Source organism: Sorex araneus, chromosome 5 (assembly GCF_027595985.1).
Source record: "Sorex araneus isolate mSorAra2 chromosome 5, mSorAra2.pri, whole genome shotgun sequence".
NCBI lineage: Eukaryota > Metazoa > Chordata > Mammalia > Eulipotyphla > Soricidae > Sorex > Sorex araneus.
In genome coordinates this window covers 9,601,687-9,625,802 of record NC_073306.1, presented here as the reverse complement: position 1 = coordinate 9,625,802, position 24,116 = coordinate 9,601,687, and the positions used below count along the sequence as shown (strand labels likewise).

Here is a 24,116-nt window from a genome sequence, read left to right as displayed (position 1 = left end):
TTTTGGTCCCCTATTGAGGTCTTCAGCCCTACCAGTTCCTTATATCTATTACACAGTTGGCATCCTTATTTAACGTTCTCTAGCCTTAAAGCTTGTACGTGTGCATACAGATATATGCAAGTACACACACACACACACACACACACACAAACACACACACCCCTATCTGCCTTATTATCTGATTTCGCTAGCATTTGTATTTACTTTATGTCCTGTTTTAATGTGTGTCATTTAGCAAAAAACCTCCAGATGACCCTATGGCCCTTGCTCCTCTCTTTGGCCCACCATTAGAATCAGCTTTCGATGAACAGAAGTCAGAAGGTAAGAAAAGTGGGTTTATCTCTAAGGGTTTGTGTTCCATTTCCTTCCAGGGTAGAGTTCTCAGAGTAAACGCAGGCTAGTTGAGGCATGTTTTGAATTGATCCTCAGATCCTCATGTCACAAAAAGTTCTGATCCAGAGGTGCTATCAGCAAAGGAGTATTTTAGGAGTTGAAACCTTACTTCCAGAACAATCTCGTTGCTAACTTGTTCCCTCTTCAGAAAATATCTGTAAGAGTTTCTATGACTCTAGATGAATGACTGCAAGTGAATATGTGGTCACTGAGCCAATAGTCCTGGTTACAGGGTCAGGCCCTCCCATGCCCTGTGGTTGTAACTGATATTGTGACAGGGCCTCCATGACCACGTGGTCTTTTGTCCACCTCATCGAGGGAGGTGACAATTGGATAGCTCATGCCACTGACACTGTTTCTAGTCTCAACATCAATGAATGACTTGGAATACGTAACAAGTTAGACATAAAATGATGTGGGAGAAATAGCATTAGGGATCTTATCACTGGCTCTATCTTTCAAAACATTATTCCTGGAAGTAAATCAGTGAGTTTTAAAAATTTTTATACCTATTTCTTTTTAAGGAGACATGCTGAATTACAAAGTTACTCATAGTTGAGTTTTAGGCATACTGTGTTCCAGTACCAGTCTGACTACTGGTGTCAACATTTCTCTACCAGTTTCCTTAGGTTCCCCCACACTCTGAAAATTAACTGTAAGAAGCCAGAGAGAGAGTAAAGTGGGCAAGGCATTTGCCCTGTGCATGCCTGACCCAGGTTTGATCCCACTGCACCACTTCTAGTCCTCCAAGCCTCACCAGAAGAGATCCCTGAGGTCAGAGCCAGGAGTAATGCCAGGAGTACAGCCAACTGTAATCCCCCCACCAAAAAAGTAACTACTTTTCTGGATAGTTGCAACTAAAGTAGACCTTGCTGACCTAAGACATGTCCTTCAGGAAAGGAACTGCAACTACTCCTGAAATGTTTTTATGTCTGATTCACATGTCACCAAATAAATGTCTGAGTTTGGCAACAGAGGATATTTCCATGAAAACAATTTCATTAAAAGCCCTGTGATACACATGGAAGAAATGTTCTTCCAGGACTTGTTTGTGAAGACAATAAAAGTGATCAGGACAAGAACTTTGAAAGCATAATAAATAGGCTAACTACAGTAACAGAGAGGCTCCAAAATGCAGTGAGTTAATAAATAAGATAGAATTTTATTTGTTTCTTGTTAATAGTCCCAAAGCAAATGTACTGAATTGGTAGGGTGGCTCAGCTCACCTCCAGAGTCTGGCCATCATGTTTGCGTCCCCAAAGGCCCTAGGAAGGAGGGAGGGAGGTAAGGAGGGAGAGGAGGAGGGAGAGCATAGAGGGGGAGAGGGGGAAAGAGGGAGGGAGGGAAGGGTGGGAGGGAGGAAGGGAGAGGAGGAGGGAGAGTGTAGAGGGGGAGAGAGGGAGGGAGGGAGGAAAGGGTGGGAGAAAGGAAGGAAGGAAGGAAGGAAGGAAGGAAGGAAGGAAGGAAGGAAGGAAGGAAGGAAGGAAGGAAGGAAGGAAGGAAGGAAGGAAGGAAGGAAGGAAGGATGGATTCTGAAAATCTTTATATGTTTTTGCTTGAAAACAATGAGGAGCACCGTAGTCCTGACTGAATCTGCTCGTATTGAAGCAGGAAGGAAATATTTTTATGAAGCTCAACTTGAGATTTTAGTCTAAAATCTACAGGGGGCCATTTCTATTCCGAATTCACCCTAGATGTTCTTTTTTTCTGTGTTTCCAGTTCCTTTAGACCAGCCTGAGATATGGGGTTCGGGCCAGCCAGTCAACCCGAGCATGGATTCACCAAAGCTAACAAGGTCTTTTCCCACTGGAAGTAAGTTCTGTGTCTGCCCTGTCTGGGGAAACTTGTGACTCATTTTACTGCCCGCCTGCGTAGTGAAATGAGGCAGCCCGGAGCGAGTCTGCGTAAGCAATATTTGGGCCGTCCGCTATTAAGATGTTCTTCTCACAGACTGTAAAGTAAAAGGTGCCCAGGGCAGCCTGGCAAGGCAGCAATGCTAAAAGTAAAATTACAGAGCTGGGAATCATAGCCCCTACTGACGCTCTACACTCATTCATTCATTCAAGATGTATATGTGGGACTCAGAACCAAGAAAACAAAAAGGCCAAAAGACCCGTCTATGCCCTGGGCCTTGCGCTGGCTCACATCACTGAGTCAACAGTCAGATCTCTGAGTCCTGCCCAGCCAACGGGACTCTGAAGCCCAGAGAAAAGACATGGAGAAGAAAGAGTGAGACTGGAGATGAACTTTCTCCTCCTCATCCTCTTTCTCATCCTCCTCCTCTTCTCTTTATACTCCTCTTATTCCTCCTATTCTCCTTTTCTACCTCTTCCTCCTCTTCTTCCTCTTCCTTTTCTTATTCTTTTCCTTCTCTTTCTCTTCCTCCTCCTCTTCTCCTTCTTTCTCCTCCTCTTCTTCCACCTATCAAAAAAGAAATTTTTTTGTGCCCCCGATTAATTGTAAGACTTCACCTAGGGGATTCATTATCTAAGGCCCCAGATGATTATGTGTTGAGAATATTGCTCTAAAGCCAGGAGATCCAATCTTTCCAAGGGTATTTTCCTTCCTAACACCAAAAGAGGAAAGGTGGCATCATCCAGGTGGCATCATGCTTTGACGCTCTTGAGTTTCCTGAGCTGGCCCAGCAGCGCTGCGAAAACGTTCTCCATGGTTCTAGAAACAAAGCCAGGAACAAGCTGGCACTTCCTCAAAACACTTTCTCCTGTCCAAGCACCGACCAGGCCCGACCTTCCTTGGCTTCTGAGATCGGATGATGGGCTGTCTGGCTGGGGACCTCCTTGCAAAGCTTTCTTCCCAGATCTCATGGATCCAAGTCGGCCCTAGACACCCCTTGCCCCACACCAAGAGAGCGACTCGGAAACTTTCCGCAGCAGATGTTGTGGTCTGCGGCCCCACTCATGGATGTTTCCGGTTTTCCAGTTTCTGTACTGAGGCTACAATGAGCCCCGTAGAGGTTGTCGTGCAGCTGACGTGGGTTAGGATTGTGTTGTGCTGCTCCTTTTATGATTGCAGAGTAAGTTTAGTATTTCAAGGTTACAAGGCTTTTAGGGTCTTTTATTTGTTCTTGTGAAAATTGGCGATTATGATCTCAATTTTGGCTGAGTGCTTTAATCAGGAACAGAGGCCCTGGCTGAACTCTTTAACTTTTTTTGAAAGATAAGATCCATGTGCTGGGTAGTTTTCAGAACTTCAGAACTAATATTGGTAACCACATAGTCCTAGACTGGAGGGGGGTGGGGGAGGGAAGGGTGGCACTCCATGGTGCCTGCTTTACGAAAGCGTGGAATGTTCTTCAAAAGTCAGTGATGTTGGTTCGGAAAGGAAAGGGAGGAGGGCCCCTTTCTAACTCACGCAAGCAGAACAGAGGGGCCTGGGCATTCCAGTCCATGCCCCTGGGTTCGCTCTGCTTTTTTATTTTTTTGCCTTTTTTGGAGGGTCACTCCAGTGATGCATAGGGGTCACTCCTGGCTCTGCACTCAGAAACCACTCCTGGCGGTGCTCAAGGGACCATATGGGATGCTAGGAATAAAACCCGGGTCGGCCGAGTGCAAGACAAACGCCCTACCCGCTGTGCTATCGCTCCAGCCCCTCGCTCTGCTTTTAGGCCATGAAAGAATGGGCCACAGTAGGTTCACAGCTGCACTCGGGGCTGGCTTTTGAGCGTAATGTGAAGGTTTGGAGTCACCAAGTATGGCCAGGCATTAGATGTGCATTTAGGGGCTGGAGAGATGGTACAGGGGTTCAGGCACTTGGCATGCATGCAGCTGACCCAGCCGGGTCCCTGGCACCACAGGGACCTCTGAGTATCAGCAGGTGTAGCAGCAGATTCCCCTGAGCACCACCAAGGTGGCTCTGGCTGTCCCCAAGCACCTCAGGGACTGAGAAGCCCTGCATCTTCAGGCCCTGACATTGAACCCCAGTCCAGCTGCCTGAGAATTTCCAGGAGTCCCCCCCCCACCACCACCACCACCGCAGGCTTCCTGAGCAAGGCTTGGGAGCAAACTCTACTCCCCCCCCCAAGAAAAGAAAACACATTTAAAGAAACAATGCCTTAAAAATAAATAGTATTGTAGCATTGTCGTCCTGTTCACTGATTTGCTCGAGTGGGCACCAGTAATGTTTCCACTGTGAGACTTGTTGTTACTGTTTAGGGCATACTGAATGTGCCACGGGTAGCTTGCTAGGCTCTGCGGGTGGGATACTCTCGGTAGCTTGCTGGGCTCACCGAGAGGGATGGAGGAATCAAACCCGGATTGGCCATGTGCAAGGCAAATGCCCTACCTGCTGTGCTATCTAGAAAGGAAGGAAGGAAGGAAGGAAGGAAGGAAGGAAGGAAGGAAGGAAGGAAGGAAGGAAGGAAGGAAGGAAGGAAGGAAGGAAGGAAGGAAGGAAGGAAGGAAGGAAGGAAGGAAGGAAGGAAGGGGGAGAGAGAAAGAAAGAAAGAAAGAAAGAAAGAAAGAAAGAAAGAAAGAAAGAAAGAAAGAAAGAAAGAAAGAAAGAAAGAAAGAGAGAAAGAAAGAGAGAAAGAGAGAAAGAAAGAAAGAGAGAAAGAGAGAAAGAAAGAGAGAAAGAGAGAAAGAAAGAAGGGCTGGGGATCCCGCACACTATAGGGGAGGTCTGAGCTATTATTTTCACCCAATGAAATCTGATCATTATTTCCTCCCACAAATCACTTTACATCAAAACTACACTGAACTTCTAAGAACTTTTTAAGGGAGCCTAAGAGATACAGTTCTGTAGGATAACATAGCCTCAGGTAGTTTAGGTTTATTGGGTTGTTCCCATCACAGTGCTCCCATTTCTCTGTATTTATTTGTAGCTTCTTTCTTAGTGTTCTGTTGACTTGTAATATTGTTTTTCTCTTCTCCTTGAGTCCTTTGCATAGTTTATTCAGAGCCATGTCCTTTTGTATGGGCACAGGAAGACTTAGCAAATGCTATGCTATTGTAACCTGGGAGTCATTTGACTCTACATGATATTTTCCTCCTGGGCATCTGTTCTCTAGACCTAAGCCTCAGCTGCCCTTACTTTGTAGCACCCCCAAAGGCAGGTACCCCAAGGATGGATGAGGGACGGGACGGACCCAGGGCAAGCAGTGAGTTATGTGCTACCCTGGCATCGAGATGGGCCTGGCTGAAGTGCCTAATGCTTAATTGTGTTAAGAGCTTGGTCACGGACAAATGCTGTCACGATCCAAAAAGTAATAACTGGATTCGTACCCTACTAGAGTTAGAATGATTAATCTGGCCTGAGCATGTAGTCTGAGTCTGTGGTGAGATGTTCCCAGGAGAGCTGCCCTGCAAGCCTCAATGTATCTCTTACTGTGTCCATACAAAAATAACAAGTATTAAGATGTTGATGGAGTTTTTGGACTGGGGAAAGGAGAAAAACACCTTAAGAGGTATTTTGCCTGGTGGCAGTCAGGAAGGGCTTTGGAATACTTCTAGGTGGTGCTTCCTTTGAACCTGGTGGGCCCTCAGGAAGGGCTTTCTTAAGTTGATTTTGTTACCAGACTGTGTGTAGCCCAGAGGGGAAGGTGGAGAGAGACAAGTAGGGGTGGAGAGAGTGGAAGAGAGGCAGAGTCCTGAGAGCTGGGATGGAGGAATGAGGAGCTAGAGTGCATGAGATGAGAGAGACGAAAGACTGAATAAACGGTAACTGATCAGCAACCAGCTTGGTCCTCGTTCTTCCTTTGCCTGTCCTTGGCCAACAGCCACCCTGATCCAGTCCACACACAGCGGCTCCAGAGCACCGAACGCAGGTGGTGAGATAGAGCGGCCCAGAGGGCCCGCGAACACACACCCTTCAGCGTGCGTAGTTTTATACACAGTTCCACAGGCCGGAGCATCAGTTCCTGGCACCACAGGGCCCCCTGAGCACCAAGCCAAGAGTAGCTCCTGAGCACTGCCGGGTGAGACACCACCACCCCCACCCCCCAAAGAAGAGAAAGAAAAAGATAATTTTTTTAAGAAAAAAAAACTTAGAGCAATCTTTTCAGACTTGACCAGGTAACAAAGTCCCGGCTGACTAACAACTCACCTAGGCTCCAGCCATCCCTGAATTGTAACTGTTTGAAACTTATTCATCAGTCACAAATTCCAGGAGAACAGGGGTACCTGTTGTTAACTGCATCCCTAATTCTACTCTCGGACCCAGGGCTCAGAGGACACTTGAGGTTTGCCAGTAAAGGATGAAATGATATTATTCATGTTTGTGGCATTCTTCTTATCAAAAGGAACATCAAGATGACTTCAGACCCTTGATTTTGAACTTAAAATAAGACCATCTACATCTACACAATGGAACATTAAGCAGCCATAAGGAAAAATTAAGTCATGAAATTTGCTTATAAAATGGATGGACCTGGAGGGTATCATGCTGAGTGAAATGAGTCAGGAGGAGATGGCATATATACGATGACAACTCATTTGTGTGATATGAAAAACATAGTATGAGACTAATATCCAAGAACAGGGAAAACAGGAGGCAGGAGGAACTGGTTAATGGTTTGAAGTTTTCCACAAGTGTGTGTGGGGTGACGGACAGTTAGAATAGTAAAGGGACCAGTATGACAATAATAGTTGGAAATTATCACTTTGGACAGGAACTGAGTATTGAAAGTTGGTAAAGGGATATACCTTTCAGTATCTGTATTGCAACCCATGATGCCCAAAAGGAGGTGGGGGGGGGTCAGGAAACACTGGTGGTGGAAAATGTGCACTGGTGAAAGGATGGGTGTTGGAACATTATATGACTGAAACTCAATCATGAACAACTTCATAACTGTGTATCTCACTGTGATTCAATTAAAAAAATAATTAAAAAAAATATACATACAAACCATCTGGGGCTAAAAGTGTAGCTGCATGAGGTTCCTGGTTGGGCGCCTGCACTGCCAATGTTAAAAACAAATTTAAAAAATTTAGACCATGAGGAGTTGGAACAATAGCACAGCGGGTAGGGTGCTCTGCACGCAGCCAACCCGGGTTCAATTCCCAGCATCCCATATGGTCCCCCGAGCACCACCAGGAGTTATTCCTGAGTACATGAGCCAGGAGTAACCCCTATACATCACCAGGTCACTGTCACTATCATCCTGTTGTTCATCGATTTGTTTGAGCGGGCACCAGTAACGTCTCTCATCGAGAGACTTATTGTTACTGTTTTTGGCATATCCAATAAACACGGGTAGCTTGCCAGGCTCTGCCATGCGGGCTCCATACTCTTGGTAGCTTGCCGGGCTCTCAGAGAGGGGCGGAGGAATCGAACACGGGTCGGCCGCATGAAAGGCAAACGCCCAACCGCTGTGCTATCGCTCCAGCCCACATCACCAGGTATGATCCAAAAAAGAAAAAAAAAATTTAGACCATGAAATGGCTCTCATTTCCACCAATACCACTTTTCAAAGCCTGTTTAGTTCCCCAAATTTGGGAACCTCAGCAAGACAGCGCTCCCTAATGCTTGCTTCTCCTCCTTTTCAGCACCTCCACCACTGCCTCCAAAAAATGTACCAGCCACCCCACCCCGGACAGGCTCCCCCTTACCAGTGGCACCAGGTAAGTACCAGCTCTCTGGTCTGGGACGGTGTGAGAGGGAGAGCAGACCTCACACTCTTTGGGTGAGGAGCTGTAGGTGAAGGAAAACAGAAAAACATTGGCATTCATTTTTCTTCCACGGCGATTCACTGCTTGGACTTATTTTTACCATCTTTACAGCAACATGTTCAAGGATTACTCCCAGATTTCGCAGAAAGCTGCACTTTCTCCACTCCTAATTTTTGTGGCTGTTCTCATGGAAAAGGGAAGGACAAAAATCTTAATATGGAAAGTCACTGTTTGACATCTCCCTTCACTGGATCTCATTTGGATGATGAACCAATTAAAAGGCACAAGGCACAAGTTGTATTTTTTTTTCCCCAAGCAGTCCATTTTTTTCCTTGCAATAAAGCATCCTTGTCTATAAGACATCTAAGGAACTCCTAGGATGTGCAGCCCGTGAGTGAGCTGGGGGTGGAGTTTCCCACAGGCACAGTGCTCATTACCCCATGGCGAAGAGGTGTGGAAGGATGAGGAAATGTGTTGAGGAATGGATGCATGGCTTTAGACAGTAAAACCCTAAGGCGTATCTCTGCTTTCTTTTAAAGTCCATACAATATATTACCTTAATTTTTTATCAGTCTAGTCTGAGTGGACTAGCGGAAGTCAGCAGCAATAACAGTTATTCTGTAGGTCTGAACCCTGAGAATGTGGTTATCACTTTTGAAATTCTCTCACCACTTCATCCTTTGCAGCCTGGTGGGTTCGATAGCTCTGGAGTTGGGGTATTTATCAGCAGGAGCAAATGTAACACAGAATCATCTGTGCAATTTATAGGGACTCAACCCCAATAGAGAGAGCCACTGACGCAGAACAATGTAGAGGTGTTTGCAAGCTCAAATCATTTTGGCCCCTTCTATTCCTATAAATGTTTCATATAAATAAATTACAAATACTGTCATCTATGCAAACTGACCATTTATCTAGAGCCTGGAACCTTGAAGGTTAACACCTTTAAGACTTAAAATACATAAGTACTAGTGAAGTCTTCTAACCAAAGAGTTATTTAAAGGTGAAGTGGCTTCTGATTCTCCCTGGCAATGCTTCATGTGACTATTTCTATTGGAATAATCTTTACTTTTAAAGGTGTGTTTTTGGCAGGTGTTACCAAGTATTTCCTACCAGGCTGTATAAGTGGGTTTTAAACTTTGGTGACTAATAAAATAATTTTTAAAAAATAACCAAATGCCAATGTTTAAGCAAAACAATAATTCTTTGTTCCATAAATTCAGAGAGCTATTCCATCCAGTTAGGCCAACAGTGCGGAGATTAGAAGAAATAAAAGCCTTTGCCCCACGAGACGAGTAGAGCTGTCCCAGACGGAATCCAGTCTCTGTCTGGTGTGCTGTGTGGGTGTATTGGGTGTGTTTGTGACTCTACAGGCGCACTCATCCCTTTGAGGAATCCTTGTCCCCTACTTCTGGTGCATTTAAGGTGGAGAATGAACAGCTGATTGCCAGATGGGATCATTTCCCCTGCAATGAATAGACAGAATGACGAATGAGCCGCACCAAACGCTTTCGATGAGCATGCTAAATACTCATTGTCAAATAGCCATCCAGCACGAGGGGGCGATTTGCAGCTGTCCATTCCCCTTCCGGGTTAGTTCCCGAACCTGCTCTTCTCTAGCCACCCAAACGGTCTCTTCCCCAAATCTCACACTTGTTGCAAGATCCCTGAGAGCAGATGCACACGCAAGGCTTTAGAAGGCGGCTCAGGCCGTGGTTTCAAGTAGCTCCCGGGAAAGGTCAACCTGCAGAGGAGCGAACACTGGCGTGGCCACGGGATCTCACATTACTCGGGCTGCCCTCCCCTCACTCCCACCCCCCACCCCCAGCAGCGTATTCCACGTTGTTGGGACCACACTGCGCTCACATGAGCATCTTTTTTATTTATTTTCAAAACATTTTTATTGAATCACAGTGAAATATAGTTACAAGCTTTCATGTTTGAGGTTCAGTCACACCATGATCAAACACCCATCCCTGCACCAGTGCACATTCCCCACCACCAATCTCCCCAGTATACCCCCCCTTTCCCACCCTCCCTTGCCTCCATGGCAATTTCCCCCATACTCTCTCTCTACTTTTGGGGGCATTATGATCTGCAATGCAGATATACTGAGAGGCTATCATGTGTGGTCCTTTACCTACTTTCAGCACACATCTCCCATCCCTAATGATTCCTCCAACCATCATCATCTTAGTGATCCCTTCTCCCTCCCCCCATCCCCCCTATGAGGCAGGCTTCCAACTATGGAGCAATCTTCCTGGCCCCTGTGTCTACTGTCCTTGGGTGTCAGTCCCAAGAACATCTTTTCACCGAGCATCGCCTCCCCCTGCCCCATCCCCTGCCACCCACCCACCCTCCCACCCCATCCCGGTATCCCCCCCGTGAACCCCACCGATTAAAGTGTCAAATCCACTACTTTAACCACAGGAAATGACCAGGCAGCCACAGAGGCCCCCATTGAAAAGCCACCATCCATCAATGACCTGGACAGCATTTTTGGCCCCGTGCTGTCCCCCAAGTCTGTAGCCGTTAACGCCGAAGAAAAGTGGGTGCACTTTTCTGACACGTCCCCGGAACACGTGCCTCCAGACGTGACGCCCCGGGACCCGGCGGCGTCTCCTCCTCCTCCACCAGCCGCTGCCGCCGCCACCGCCGCCGCCGCCGCCTCGGACAGCCCGGCCGCCTCCCCGGCCGCGCCGGGCACCCCGGGCACCCCGGGCACCCCGAGCACCCCGGGCACCCCGGGCCCCCCGGGCCCCCCAGCACCACCGGCCGGGCCGCCGCCGCGCCGTATCCCCTCGCCGCTGAACCTCGAAGAGGCGCCGAAGCCCGGGGCCGAGCCGAGCTGCGTGCGGGACGAGTACTTAGAAACGGTCTCGTCGCCCAGGGAGCCGGGGCCGGCGGCCAGAGCCACCCCGCCGCCCCCGCCCCCGCCCACCTACCGGACCGTGGTGGCGTCGCCGGGACCCGGCTCGGGCGGCAGCGGCGGCGGCGCGGGGCCCGCCAGCGGTAGGTGTGCGTGTGTGCGCGTGCGCGGGCCGCGGGGCCGGCCCCACAGCGCCCCCTGCTGCCCGGGGCGGCCGGCCGCAGCGCCCCCGCCTGCTGCCCGCGGCCCCGCCCCGCCCCGCCCCGCGGCATGGTCCCGCGCGTGCTGCTGCTCGTCCTGCAAATGCTCGCCGTCCTGGTGCCCGTCTGTGGCTGTGTGCTGCCCCGCGCTGTCCCGGCTCCGCCCCGCGGAGTGTGCCCTGCCTGCCCGCCGAGCCTGCCTGGGAGAACCCCGGGGAGTCATTGTTTGGAAAACTCCAGAAGGGTCTAGAAAGAGAGAGGAGGTTGCCTGGCTGGGTTGGGACTTTTCCACCCCACGAGGGCCTGAGTTGGTTTCATTTGTGGAGGGTTGCTGTTAGCTTGGGCGGGGCGAAGGTGGAGAGTAGGACCATTTCAAGGGTAGGCCAAGGATGATTGGATATAATAAGACAATAGAAAAGGATTCCTGGGTCCCCGCTGAGCTCAGGGACCACACATTCATCACACCCCCCCTTATCTTTTGGGGAGGAGGGGAGAACATTTAGTTCAACACTCAGCCAATGTTCATTACTCATTAGTGCTACCAGCGCCCCGGTGGGTATTACAGCTCCCACCTTATACAGTGCATTGCAAAACTGTTCCGCGTTGAAAGGTCAGCCTCGTTTTCCAGACCAAGCTTCCGAACTTTTGTAGGGCAACTTGCTTTGTTTCTCTCTCCCTTCTTTTCATTTCTTTCTTTGTGGCAGGAGAGCCCTGTTCATCACGCTAATTGCATCAGCAAAGGAAGTCTGTTAGTTTAAAGAGGAAATTTTAGGGAACAATGGGAAGGGGAGGCGTACTGCACCCCTCGCTTAACCAGCTATGTTTCAGCTTGCGCCTCAGTCTGTGAAGTCACCTCTACATGGGGGACAGAGTTGGCAATGTAGGTCAGAAACACACACTTGAGGGACTCTACAGGGCATCTGTTATGCCTCGATTTCCTTGTGTGAAACGTCCTCTTGAGTTCTCTAATTTTGAAGGGACAGGAACAACCAATGGAGACACTACAAGATCAAGAGTGATCTGATGAATCGCCTTCCTGTCTCATGGTCTCCGGGGCCAGGCTGGCTCTAAATTCCTCCCCCCCCCCCCCCCAGTGCCCAGGCGCTCCATGGAGTCACCATCCTAGGGTGCCAGGGCCATTTTGTTCTCCGTTTGGTTTGGAAGTGGTAACCAGATTGAAGTGATTTAGAACTGGGCTAGAGAAAAGCTCAGGAGGCGAGGTACTTGCCTTGTTCAGAGCCAGGAGTTGACTGTGCAAAGCCCTTTCCCATTAACTTATTTAGAGGCAGCAAGGAACTTAAGGAAAAGGCATTTTTTCAACCATCACTGCTTTTTTTTTTATTTTTCCAGTTTGTTCTTAGGCCACTGCTAGGATTAAACCCTTGGCTCCCCACCAGCCTCATTTTTTTCTCTCCAACGAGTCCTCTGTGTTGTCTCTCCTAAGAAAGTCATCAGTCGAATATTTTTCGGTGTTTTCTTTGTTTGCAAATACCTCTGTGCTTTGCCATGAGTGACCTCAGACTTACGGTGGAGAGGCCTGGGAGCTATCTGTATTCTACAGGGAAAGGATAGCAGGCTGGATAGACTAGAGGGGAAGGGGCTTGCCTTACAAGCAGCCTACCTAGGTTTTAATCCTAGCATCCCATACAGTCCCAAGCACCGCCAGGAGTCACTCTCACACGCAGAGCTGGGAATAGCCCCTGAGCACCTTTGGGTGTAGCCAAAAATAAATAAATAAAAATTTTAAAAGAAATAATTGGCTTTTGTTTGCTTAAGGCTGGGGTGGGGGATGGGGGACACCCAAGAGTGCTCTGGGCTTATTCCTGGCTCTGTGGTCCGGGATTACTCCTTGCAGGTTCAGGAGACCATATGAGATGCCAAGGATTGAACCCAGGTCAGCCATGTGCAAGGCAAGCACCCAACCTGCTGTCCTATCGCTCCGGCCTCAGAATTGATATTGTCAGATGTGGCCTCTGTCCTTCCTTATCGTCCACCTAAAATGGGAGGCTCAAATGTTTGAGAAACATTCTGCTGATACAAAAATAAAGGGGTTTTTTGTTTGTTTGTTTTGTTGTTTACCATAGAGAAAGAAAGATTGAGCCCTGTCATTGCCCTGGGTATTCTGTGGCCCTGTGGCATGTTCTACGTGGCCTGGTCCATCTGGAGCTAGTATTTGGCCAAGAGGAACACAAGCTATAGTGTCCTGAAAAGCATCTGAGTCTGTTGTGTGTGCTGTTCCATCTTTACCAAATGCCTTGGTGGTAAATAGGGATTTTATAGATGGAAAAATGAGATTCAGAGAGGTCAAATCATTTGCTCAAGTTTAGACAGCTTGGGATTTGTTCTCTAGTTCTCTACCTTTGTTCTTTCTTCTTGCAATTTTTATTGAAGCACTGAGCTTTAAAACAGTGCTAATGATAGGGTTTCATGTGAATGAAGCCCCAGAACCACACCTGCTGGCTGACTAGCTGACTGTCGGCTTCCCTCTACCAATGTCCCAATTTTGAGTTCTTAACCAATGTGTTCTCCAAGTCCTCTTGTAAGGTTGAATCACAGAACATACCAAACTAATTTGATGGCTGACATACTTCCCTCTGCCCCTTCTGTACAGTGGCATCAATGAGATGGTCTCTCGAAATCTTCACAGTGCTCCTCTCTGTAATTTTAGATTATCAGAGCATCCTCCTCCAATTCTGTTTATTTTTTTATTCTTGGTGGGGATTAAGGCTTTGTACTTTTCTCTAAAGATAATAAAGAGCCCCTAAATAATGTCATCTGTCCCTCATACCCAAAGAAACTCCCATTCTGAATTTCTGTGGTCAGAGATGCATTTCTTTGTTTTGGGTGAGAAATTTCCTTCCGGGGCCAGGCTCTGAATTTTCAGAAAAATTTTTTCAGAATGTGTCTCCTGCCTTCCAGCGGTGGCCCATGAGGCTTTCGTAATTTGGGTTGTTGGAAGCTAACATCCCAAGTTAATTTGGGATGTTCTGTAATTCAGCCTCCATGGAAACAGCTTTTGTGAGGCTCAGGAAGATAAAGAGGGCAAGGCAGGGACTCATCTGTGTTCCTTCTATCACCATCTTCATGGATCTGGGACATTCTTAATTTCATCCTTGACTATTGGTCTAATGAGTGACAAAGGAGCTTTGACTTTCTGTTCAGAGTTGTATTGATCTTTCAATGTTTAGCTTCCATCCGATCCTAGTTGAACTTATTTTTGAATGTTACCATAAAGAATAATAATTTTTCAATTGAATCGCTGTGAGAATATTAATTCTTAATAAATAAGCTCAAAGAAACTAGACTTTGCTAGGATTAAAGGATTGAATTTCTAGGTGAAAGGTTCAACTGGGCCAATGAAGCTTATAAATAAATAAAACTTTGCCACGTTATCTCTTTAATTAAGTCCCAGTTTATTTGCTGCCTAATGTAATATTGATAGAATATGCACAGACTGGGAGAAATGTTGTAAAGGATGAATTCAAATGGTAAATTATGCCTTTACACCTTCAAGACCAGTACTGCCACTCACTGCCTGTGCTTTAAGTCTAAGGCTGCCAAATTTCCTGTACTTCTCAACTGTTTCTTTGGCTATCATGATGCCCACTTTCATATTTTCATTCACAGCAAAATGACCAGTTTAGACACAACTGGTAAATCAAAACCTGCTGTTGCAGGCAGTTGGAAACTAAGAATCAACTCAAAAACCTTTCATTTCATTATGGCAAACTTTCTAGTTTGGCCAGAACGTGCAGGTCTAAACTGATTCTTGGCAAAAGTTCTTTCTTCTCCCTTGTGAATTCTGGGTGCCAGGAGATAGAAGGGAGAGGTTTGGTTTTTGACTTTTGTTTTGCTTTGTTGCCTGCAGCCAGCTTGGAGGTCAGTAAAAAAAGAAAGGTGTTAGTAAAAGAAGAATATAGTAAAATAGAATATTCAGTGCAATGTTTTCTAACTTTGAGAAACTAAAGTAATGCTTAAAGATCTTAAACACAGCTACAAATATACACATGCATACACGCGTGTGTATGCACATCCATAAACAAATGAGTCTGAGTTAACATTGAATTAAATAAATGTAGTTCCTAACTTACCAGCCTTTTTAGAGCAACTATGTTTAATAATGAAGTCACTATTGTGTAGCTATTTTAATCAAAGATAACCAAATAAAATTTTAAATCACTTCTTTATAAGTCAAGTGCTAAAGAGTTGCAAGTGAACGTCTTGTCAGTCCCTTGTTCAAGAACATGTTCTAGAAGAAAATGCAGAAAACTATTGGACAGTGCCAGTTTAGAGCTTGTAATATGAAAGAAGAGAGAGAGAGAGAAAGGAAGAAAAAGAAAGAAAGAAAGAAAGAAAGAAAGAAAGAAAGAAAGAAAGAAAGAAAGAAAGAAAGAAAGAAAGAAAGAGAGAAAGAGAGAGAAAGAGAAAGAAGGAAAGAAAGAAAGATTTATCACCATTTATCACCCTATATAATTCTATTTGATACTTTCTCTAAAGAAGTAGTATGATTGTGTTACAAGAAACATATTTGAAAAGGTTTAATATTAATTTATATATTTTGAAGTGTATTTTCTTCAATTCTACCAAGAGTATTCTAGCATACTAGCTGCATTTTATTGAAAATGAAACAAGTTTAAATATGTGACTTGGTAATGGTCACAAAGCTAATAATCATCTGAATTTAGATCTGATTAATTTAATTGGATTCCATTCACCTGTTCTTCCCAGCAGCCCCTGTTGCTCCCCTGTGCATACAACACACACACACACACACACACACACACACACACACACACACACACACACATACACACACACACACACATACACACACGAAAACAGAAGCTCTTTTTTTGTACTTTTCAGAGGCTACCAATGAAATCTATGACAGAGCTTCCAGTTTAGAGCAGCAAATGCATTAAAAGCGTGTCCATGGTTGTCAACCATTTTCGTTGAAATAATTGAAACTGTTATACACATATGAGACATTAAAAGAGATGTTGTTCAGTTATTTTTCAGCATTGTTCTGAAGGATAAGCCTTGCTTGAGGTGAAAAAGTGAAAGGATAATGGAAAGTTAGAGAATGGAGTTAGAGTGTGCAAGCAATTCCATGTTCAAGCAATAACCTCTACACATGTGCTTTGTGTCACACCAGCAATGGAGCCTTGGCTCGGTGACAAACAGTCCAAGCCCTTACTATTCCCTGCTTATTCTCAGAGTCAAGCAAGTAAGGCTTTGTTTCTTAAACACCATCTCTGTGTCTAACTGCACAGGAAATCAATTCAATCAATTCAGTGAGGAAAAAAGTAAGCTAGGTGTGGTGCTCCTACAAAGAAAGGAAAGTAGTTAACTGGTTATTGTTCTTTGCTTTTACTAAATCACGAAAGGCACCCACTTGCTCATCCTCTTCCTCTGTCACAGTCCATAGGCTTAACATTTGCAACTGAGTACACACCTTCCTTAGCATTTTTCCATACAATTGTTTCGACTACCCTGAAATGAAGCATGTCTCTTGTCTTTAACAGGAGATTGATGTTTACAAAAGTTGAGATGCCACCACTGATAAGAGGGATATAGGGGCTGAAAAACAGGTCAGCTGACTCTTCAACCAGTGTTTCAGTAATCCACACACTTTGATGACAACTTGTTTCTGCTTTATGATGAACTACTGAGAATGTTTAATTTTTCTCCTGAAATATGTAGGAAAAGCAGCGGAGTTTTTCCTAAGATTGGTTCAGAAGACTCCTTCTTGACATTAAACATGGATAGACATTTTGCTCCATTTCTGTAGAATGGTTTACCCAGAGCTAAAGAGACCCTGAGTCCACTGCCCCCTCCCCCTCCCACCCAGCAAAAGAAACATTCTGATCAAAACCTTTTCTCTTTAAAGATGATTTCCCATCTTTATGCTGCTTCTGGTTTTCTGAAGACATCCTCTACTAACTTGAAAGAAAATATCATAGTGGGACCTATCAAAATAGCCCGTTTGTTTTACTCAAGAAAAATTAAGAAAAATACACAGATTGAGAGAGATGTGTGATCTACCACACAAAATTAAAATGGGATTTATGTAAAGTTTGGGAATCCACAGTCTACCTAAAGATGCAAGATACTGCATTTAAAAAACTGGGCCTTGGAGTTGAACACTTCATTTGATCTGTGTGACCTTGGGGAAGTTGTTGAATGTCTCTGAGTTCTAGTTTTCAGTGAAATACTAACAGTCCCAACTTCCAAAGGTTAGTGGTGGGGGAGGGGAGGGTAAAATAAGAGTGTATTGAAAAATGCCTCAAATATATAAATCTGCAATTAAATACAAAGTGAGACTACAGTTGTTGTTGCTGTTTTAAGGCAGTTGTTAAGAGAGAGAGAACAGGTGAAGGTAGACATGGGATGCTGATGATAAGTTAATTGTTCTTAACTAGTGGGATTAAACATAGGTTAATAGCAGAAAGAGAAACTCAAGGCATAAGATTGTTAAAACGAGAACAAGGGCCCCCACCCAAGAGTAGATTGTCAGGAACAGATTGTAAAATGATGGAATCTGCTCAGCTTAAAATTCCTCCTGGATCCAAAAATCTGGAGATGGAGACACAATCTTGAACTCTCCACAGTGGCACATTGGAAAGGAAAGGAGTAGGGATTCTTCTCCTAGAATAGCATCTGTTCAAATTTCTTGAAATTTCATACCTGTGCTTCTAACCAAAATGGAAAGAAAAAATTCTTCAGGGTCATTGGATCATTTCTGAATAAGAACTAACAACAAACAAGATTGGAATGTTGGTTTGACTTTAAGGTTTCTCCCCAAACATATGACTGCAGATGGGTTGTCTGTGACTCTAGAGAGTTTCCTGGTGTGCTGACGAGATTGCATGCCAGCTTTTCCATGTCTTTTGTGTTTCATGAGCTTGTCATTGACTACCAGAAAAGTAAATCCAAGAGGCCTTTTAAAAAAATCATCCCCTAACAGTTTCTTGATCAAAAAACAAAATCCTCAAAATTCAACAACTTTCTCCTATAAAGATTCTAAACCCATAAAACAAGTTTTACAACTCTATTTCCTTTCATATATTTTACCCTTTGTTTATATCGTATTTGCTTCTGTGTATGAAGTTTGTGCTCATTCCTTGGAGCACAATAAAAAGGGCACTGCTCTAACATATTTATAACATATTTACAACATTTATGTTTTAAATATGTGTGTATGATGAGGAAAAATCATCAGCGGCCTTGAGGTTGCAACCTCCACTTTCATCTTGGATGCAAGGAGCTTCTGAATAGGTGCAAAGCTTATGTTGATGTGTCTGTGGTCAAAATGAAAGGATGCTGCACCCAGCCCAGATTTTGCAGTTTATTTTGACTCCCAGAGATGCTTCCATGGGTTTACCTTTTGGTATCACATGACAGCCCAAGGCCATCAGCCTCAGCTTCTGCCATCAATCAGACTTCAGTGATTTACCTGTATATATGCATATATGTACATATATGGATATATGAATATGTGTGTATGTATAAACCACCCTGTGCTAGAATGTGGAGTCTAGTAACCGCTGAGCTGAAAGCCATGGCTGGGATGAACTGGCTTCGTGCCTTGGGGCTGGGGATGGAGGTTGGGAGGGCAGCATTGTGGCCGCCTGAGTTGGCAACCTTTGGTAATGCCACTTGTTTTTCAGGTGCATCATCCCCTGCTCGACCAGCGACCCCCTCGCTCCCTTCCAGCAGCACCACCCCGCCTCCGCCTCCTCCCCGGCCTCCCTCACGGCCCAAGCTGCCCCCAGGAAAACCTGGTGTCGGAGATGTGGTATGTCCCCTTCCATCCTCACTTACCCAGAAATTCAGGGTCTGACTGATAGACAGAAGCCAAAGAGATCAACACCAAGCTAGCTCAAGTTCAATCGTAAGCCCTCTGTACTTGTTTGTACCCCTGGTCCCAACATGGAGTCTTGGCACTGGACCCTGTAATCTGTTGTATATGTCCACCCTCTTTATCTCTCTGCCATGTTTCCAACCAAGGTCTAAAATGAGAATGGCTCAAGATGTAGTACAGGGGCTAAGGTGCTTGCCTTGCGTTTGGCTTGCTGACCCTGGTTCAATCCCTGACACTGCTTATGGTCCACTGAGGACCTCTAGGAGTAACCCCTGAGCACGGCAAGGTGTGGTTCAAGAAATAAAAAATAACTAAATGAAAGTGATGGACACTGGACACTACAATTCTATGACCGTAGGTTTGCTTCAGATGGGGACAGTAATGCTCAGCTGTGCTAAGTCCTTTTGAAAAGGAGGGGTTTGCTTTCACCATATTTATCTGATTTTTGGAAGACTCTAGAAGAGGGTTAGTCCTGGTTTCTGTCCCCAGGATCCAGGGCTCTGAACTGGTGTGGCAGTATATGGCTATGAAGATAGTGGTAACTGCTGATGAATTTGTTTTGGCAATTTCTCATGTAAAATTTTAATGCTGGAACATTTAAGGGACTGGAAAATGTCCTGAGTGAAGCACGAAGAGACTTCAGGCAGAAGTAAATTTCTTTGACATCTGCCCACAAGAGTCACAAATCTGTTAGGCTCGTAGTAGTGGGTCAAGCCGGCTGTAAATACAGCAACGGGGTTTGTATCTAATTGTCTTTAAGTGCATGTCAGCGGTCACCCTGCCTGGTCCCTGTGGCCTAGGATCCTCCTTCTGAGACATCACTAACCAAGTCACACATCACAGCTTCTATCAGCCTGATGTATCTGAGAGTAATACGGTGTGGCCTATGGTTATTCCAGCACTGCCCACAAGCTCCCACATAGATATAACCAACATTCTTTCATAAAAGTGATATCGTCTGTGCTTTTGCTTTCTGTTAAGAACCTAAGCTGTCACCTCTGGGGCTGGGACATATGAACGTGAAAGTGCTGTGATCTAGTCTGCGGGGATCTAACTGTGCATCTCTTTTCTTCTCCCTGCAGCCCAGACCTTTCAGTCCTCCCATACATTCTTCCAGTCCACCTCCAATAGCACCCTTAGCCCGGGCTGAAAGCACCTCTTCAATATCGTCCACCAATTCCTTGAGTGCAGCCACTACTCCCACAGTTGGTAAAAAAAATTGTCTCCTCTCTTTCACTCCGTGTGTGGTTTTGACTGGCTATTTTGTATGATCCGAAAACCCCCTGGTCTTATGTTTCTGGTTGAAATTATGTTGCTGTGTGTTTTGCTACTATCCTCTGACTCTTCTTTAACAAACACCTTTTCAGCAAAGGAGGCCAAGTGCTTTGTGCAAATGAACACGCAAAAGAATATTAACCCCTGTGTTTTGCAGGAATTCTCTTCTGTTATTCCCTACAGAGCTAGCCCTAAAAGTCGAGAAGAGATCATCGCATAAGGTCCTATAATGACGGGATTATTCCTTATCACCAAAAGTGTCTCCTTGGAAGGGGGGGGGATAATTACTTAAACACCTCTCATGTTTTGGCATCAGAAATCACAATATTTAGAACCCTCATTTTCTTGGAGCTTTCATTTCTTCATCCTTTTGGTTGTGCTTATGTTAACGGATGATCCAAACATTGGCATTGCAGGACTGGAGAGAATTCTCTGATATTTCTTTTGGTGCTTTTTCAGTGATATGTAGTCATTTCCCCATGAAATAAGTCGTTGCTGGCATTTTCAATAAATGCCTTTGTGCCTCTTTCTTTATGGTGTGATTAAAGTGAAGAGTTGAGATGGATGGCTGCCCCATCGGGGTGGTTTACCCAGGCTCAAATGCCTTTGTTTGTTTGTTTGTTTGTTTGTTTGTTTTTTTGCCTGGGGTGGCACTGGTTTCCCTGGCTTCCCTCTCCTTCAGACTGCTCTCTCTCTCTCTCTCTCTCTCTCTCTCTCTCTCTCTCTCTCTCTCTCTCTCTCTCTCTCTCTCTCTCTCTCTCTCTCTCTCTCTCTCTCTCTCCCCCCCATCTCCCATAGACTCTTGCTCCCTCCTGTCTGCATGGCCTCTCACCTAGCCTTTCTATTCCATTTCCCCCATGAACCTTCCATTCCCATCATCTTCCTCTGTTGTCTGAACTCTCCCCCAAGACTCTGATGTCATAGACCAGCTGACCCCCATTTGCACTGCATGGGAAAATCATGAACCAGAGCGAAAGAAATCTCTGCTACCATGTGCGAGGAGCACACTTCAGGGTTGTCCATGTGAAAAATCATTTGATCAAAGCTTGAAGCTCTTCAGGAGAATGCTATGTTTTCCCAGGAAAATAATTCAAAGTGTCCTCTTCGGGTCCCCCACCAAAAAATAAATGTTATCTAGATAATATGTTTTCTATATGTTTTAATCAGAGCAACCCCCAGAATTGGTGAAAATAGAGTCTGCTGCCTGATATCATTAAATTCGTGAACAGATATTTAACAGTCCTGATAAAGCTAAGTCTGTTCTTTCGTTTCTACACCATTGGGGGGAAACCTAAGACTTTCTGTTTTGGATGCCTGTCTGTTCATCTCTCTTTGTCTATTTTGTTTGTTTTAGTTTGTTCTAGATCCTCCTCACCTTCTCTTCCCTGCCACCGCCCTTGACCCCACTCTTGCTCTGTTGTGTTCCCTCAAAGTCATTTGTTTCACTTTCTCCTTGTGATGTTCCTAGTTGGTCCCAGAGAAAAGGAAGAATAGACTTACTCTGTCACTCAGAAAGCAGACCTCAGGTGACCTGAGATGACCTTGATTCTTTCAACTCGTTGAGATTCATAGAGAAAATTGCACGCCTACGGAATTGGGAATTGGCTCCACATTCCATGCACTGTGTTTTTTATCCTTCCAGAAATCTCAAACCCTCACCCGTGACTTTATATCCTCAACACACCTAGTGTGCATTCTTTCTAGATGAATCACAGAGGGGTTGAAATTAAAGCAAAATAATAAGTACCATTCTCCAGAAAATAAGCGTTGCATTGCTTCTTTTCTGTGGAGCCTTCTGCGTTGGTCTGGTTGGGCCCGTCATTTTTGTTGGATTTTCATCTTCCCCATATTCCTCCCTCTCCTATTCTGTTGCCTGCTGCTGCAGTTCCTGTCAGCTATTTCTCTCCAAACCCCATGCTCGAATGACCAACTGCCCAGCCCATCTCGTATGGCTGCTCCTCCCTTTTGGGGAAAGGATATGCTCTGGCTGTTCAGGGGCTCCTGTTCATGACGGACTTGGAACGTCAACTGGATGCATGCCAGGGGGCTGTGGGGGATGGAGCGTTCCCACAGCATGTGCCCTGAAGTTGATGGTACAACGTTTTCCTCCCCATCACTGCAATGCTTGAGTTTTGACACTTCCTTTAACTTTTGAGCCAAACTTGGGGTGAGCGTGGTAGGAATTAATAGGCAAGTCTCCTCTTCATGCCCAGCGGTGCATAGAATCGGCCCTGCCAGGCGCTGTCTGAGTCTGAAAGTTTTCATGAGAGCTATGGTTAGGAGGCGGTAAATCAGCACTCTGTTTTTAATTTTTGTTTTGGGGGCACTAGTACTTCACTGAATTAAAAAAAAGAAAAATGACAAAACGTTCTTGAGTAGAGCATACACTGGAACTATGGGAAGGAAGGAACAAGAGGGACGGGTGCAAATGGAGCTCTAACGAAATGCTTGGTTATCACAATGACATTAAGACCCATTCTCACTTCTGAGAGGTTGAAATATGAAGAAGTGCCAATCTTAGAATTAGTTCATTCCCTTTGCATGCAGAAAAGCTCAAGATTTTTAAGGTAAAATTCTATGAACATTACGAGACTAAGAAAATGTCTGACATTTTTCTAAAAAACAAACTCCCAAGACATGGAGAGATAGAGAAAAATCACTCTCATGCTCATTTCTTAGTTCTGTAGATGATTGTTTTCTTAATTGTTTGCAAAATCGGGGCCGGAGCTATAGTAGAGTGTTTGCCCTGTATGCAGCCAACCTGGATTTGGTCCCCAGAATCCTATAGGGTTCCCTGAGCCCGCCAGGAGTAATTCTGAGTGCAGAACTAGGAGTAAACTCTGAGCACCATCAGGTATGCTAAAAAAAAAAAAACAGAAAAAAGAGAAAGTCTGCAAAATATTCCTCTGGGAACCCTCCGCCAAAGCAAAAAGACTAACATAAAGACAGTCTTGTCGTTAAATTCTATTATTTATCACTAATTCTATTCCCTCATTGTTAATCATGCATTCTTTATTGCATCTTTAATATTCCAAGAATCTGCAATGAATGAAAACAATCATTTACAGGCACCAAAGGGAGCAGAATGTAAATTTTGATACTTCCTTTGATGTAGAACTTGGAGGAAAGATGATTTGTATTCATTATTGGACACAAGTGCAGCGTTCATAGTGCTTCAATCTTAAAATAGTTCCAGCAAGCCTTTATCTCTCCAAGGCAAGTAAAAATTCTGAACTGCAGATGTCTTCTTTCAAACAAATAAACAAAACAGAACTACAGTAGAGGCCTGAGTCAAAGGATTGGAGTACATGTTTTGCATGTGGTAGCCTTGGGTTTTAATCTCTAGCACCACATGGTTCTCTGAGCACTGCTGGGAGCAATTCCAAACACTGAGCCAGGAATAACCCTGAGCACTACCATGGTATGGCCCCCAAATAAAATAAAAACCTGAAGTTAAATTAATTTTTAAAATTGACATTTGATATTTTGTCACTTTCTTTTATTTTGTTCTACAGTTATATTTTTGTCCATCCCCAGAACCAGCTTCCCCATTTGAAGCAATTTCCATAATTAGTTTTTAAAGTCTTTTCTTGTAGATTTAATTTGAATGTTGCCTTTGTTTAAGCCAAGCACAGAGCTAGCCAATGATTCATTTCTTTAATTCTCTGATTTATTTAGGATGTTCTTTTCTAAGCCTTGAATCTCTACCAACACACACACACACACACACACACATACACACACAGACACAAAGCCATAGGCATGCAATTCAATGTTTATAAATCACTCCTTTTTAGCTTTGAGTAGAGAACAAATGATAATATCAGAGGTAAATAAGAAAAGACTTAAATTCAGTTACTGTTAATGAAACTGTTTTTGCTTTCTATTTT

At 44.9% G+C, this 24,116-nt stretch overlaps 1 protein-coding gene across 19 annotated transcripts in view; it reads left to right on the top strand.

Annotated features, from left to right (window-relative positions):
• SGIP1 (SH3GL interacting endocytic adaptor 1) overlaps positions 1–24,116 on the top strand; it is a 248,289-nt gene that overhangs the window by 159,337 nt on the left and 64,836 nt on the right. For 11 of the 19 annotated variants that reach the window (XM_055140808.1, XM_055140807.1, XM_055140823.1 and 8 more), the window contains 6 exons: positions 236–321; positions 2,113–2,205; positions 7,896–7,970; positions 10,449–11,030; positions 18,758–18,885; positions 20,034–20,160. In XM_055140808.1, coding sequence (XP_054996783.1) covers positions 236–321; positions 2,113–2,205; positions 7,896–7,970; positions 10,449–11,030; positions 18,758–18,885; positions 20,034–20,160 — 1,091 coding nt within the window. The remainder of the gene's footprint in view (positions 1–235; positions 322–2,112; positions 2,206–7,895; positions 7,971–10,448; positions 11,031–18,757; positions 18,886–20,033; positions 20,161–24,116) is intronic. The other 8 variants (XM_055140817.1, XM_055140827.1, XM_055140820.1 and 5 more) reach the window with 1 other exon arrangement.